The 1,473-nt window shown below is 47.0% G+C and overlaps 1 protein-coding gene across 1 annotated transcript; it reads left to right on the forward strand.

Moving 5' to 3' along the window:
- Positions 1-802: 802 nt before the first annotated feature.
- LOC122211018 (60S ribosomal protein L23a-like) lies at positions 803-1,236 on the forward strand. The gene has a single exon (XM_042924077.1). It carries the CDS (start codon positions 803-805, stop codon positions 1,208-1,210), a length of 408 nt encoding a protein of 135 aa, XP_042780011.1. The 3' UTR covers positions 1,211-1,236.
- Positions 1,237-1,473: the final 237 nt, after the last annotated feature.

The raw sequence follows: 1,473 nt of genomic DNA on the forward strand, positions 1-1,473 counted from the left end.
CTTACTCGGGGGTTACTAGTGCTGCCAGGTTACTTAAGGTGTAACCTACTGACCTTAAGAGAAACAAGGACATTTTGATACTGCTGTGCCCACAGAACAAACCTTGTGAGAGCCAGGACTTCCCACGGATGCCCAGATAATTTATCCTCCACAGGCCCGAGGGGCAGGGCAAAGCTGGAAGGGGGCATGAAATCAGGCCATGCTGGCACCGGCCCCCACCGGCCTCCACTGGCTCTGGAAGGAATAGCCTGGCCTGGGTGAGCAACCACCTCTTCTCAGCCAGTGAACCCTATCGTATGTCCACGCTGACATCCCAGGTGCTTCCACACCTGGGAAGCACCAGTCCCCAGTGGGTTTGCCTCTTGCTGTGCTCAAGACAGCCCTCAACAAACAGATGACCCACCGGGGGGGGCCTACACTGGTCCCTTTTTGTAACACATTTCAGACAAACACGATCTCTCCCTGCTTTGTGAAAACAAAACAAAAACCAAAAATGAAATTAAAAAACCCACAAAACCTAGATGCGTATGTGAGTGAAAAGGGGAGCTATTAATATTTATAGTTGGAGCACAGGCATAAACCTAGTCTGTCCTGGACACTGGGATATATGGTTGTATTAGGGTTCTCCAGGGCTCTTTATTTTATATCTGCCTATGTATAGTATGTAGTATATACAAGGAGATTTCTGATAAGAAATTGGCTCATGAGATTATAGAAGCTAGCAAATCCAAAATCTGTAAAGCCCATTCCAGTCCAAAGGCTGGAAGCCTCCATAAAACCAGGAAGAGTGGCTTTCATGAAGATGGTGCGGAAAGCAAAGAAGGAAGCCCCTGCCCCTCCCAAAGCTGAAGCCAAAGCAAAGGCTTTGAAGGCCAAGAAAGCAGTCCTGGAAGGCATCCACAGTCACACAAAAAAAGATCTTCCTGTCACCTACCTTCCTTCAGAGACACTTTATCTAAGAAGGCATCCCAAATATTCTGGACGTGCCCCCAGGAGAAATAAGCTTGACCACTATGGCATCATCAAATTCCCCCTGACTACTGAGTCAGCCGTGAAGAAAATAGAAGACAACAACACTCTTGTGTTCATTGTGGATGTCAAGGCCAACAAGCACCAGATCAAACAGGCTGTGAAGAAGCTCTATGACATTGACATGGCCAAGGTCAACACTCTGATCAAGCCCCATGGAGGAAAGAAGGCATATGTTTGACTGGCTCGTGACTGTGATGCTTTGGATGTTGCCAACAAAATTGGGACCATCTAAACTGTGACCAGCTGGGTAAATCTAAATATAAATTTTTTCACCAAAAAATAAAAACCAAATAACAACCCACAAACACCCCCCTCCCCCCCCCCCCACACACACACACAAAACCCAATAAAACACCATGAAGAGCTAAGGTCCCAGTTTGAAGGTTGTCAGGCAGAAATCTCTCATACTCTGGGAGGGCCAGCCTTTTGTTCTGTTTAAAC

The sequence above is a fragment of the Panthera leo genome, chromosome F2 (assembly GCF_018350215.1).
Source record: "Panthera leo isolate Ple1 chromosome F2, P.leo_Ple1_pat1.1, whole genome shotgun sequence".
Lineage (NCBI taxonomy): Eukaryota > Metazoa > Chordata > Mammalia > Carnivora > Felidae > Panthera > Panthera leo.

Bases quoted from the DNA above. Each gene is read 5' to 3' on its own strand.
- LOC122211018 (XM_042924077.1), top strand. From the start codon at position 803: ATGGTGCGGAAAGCAAAGAAGGAAGCCCCTGCCCCTCCCAAAGCTGAA.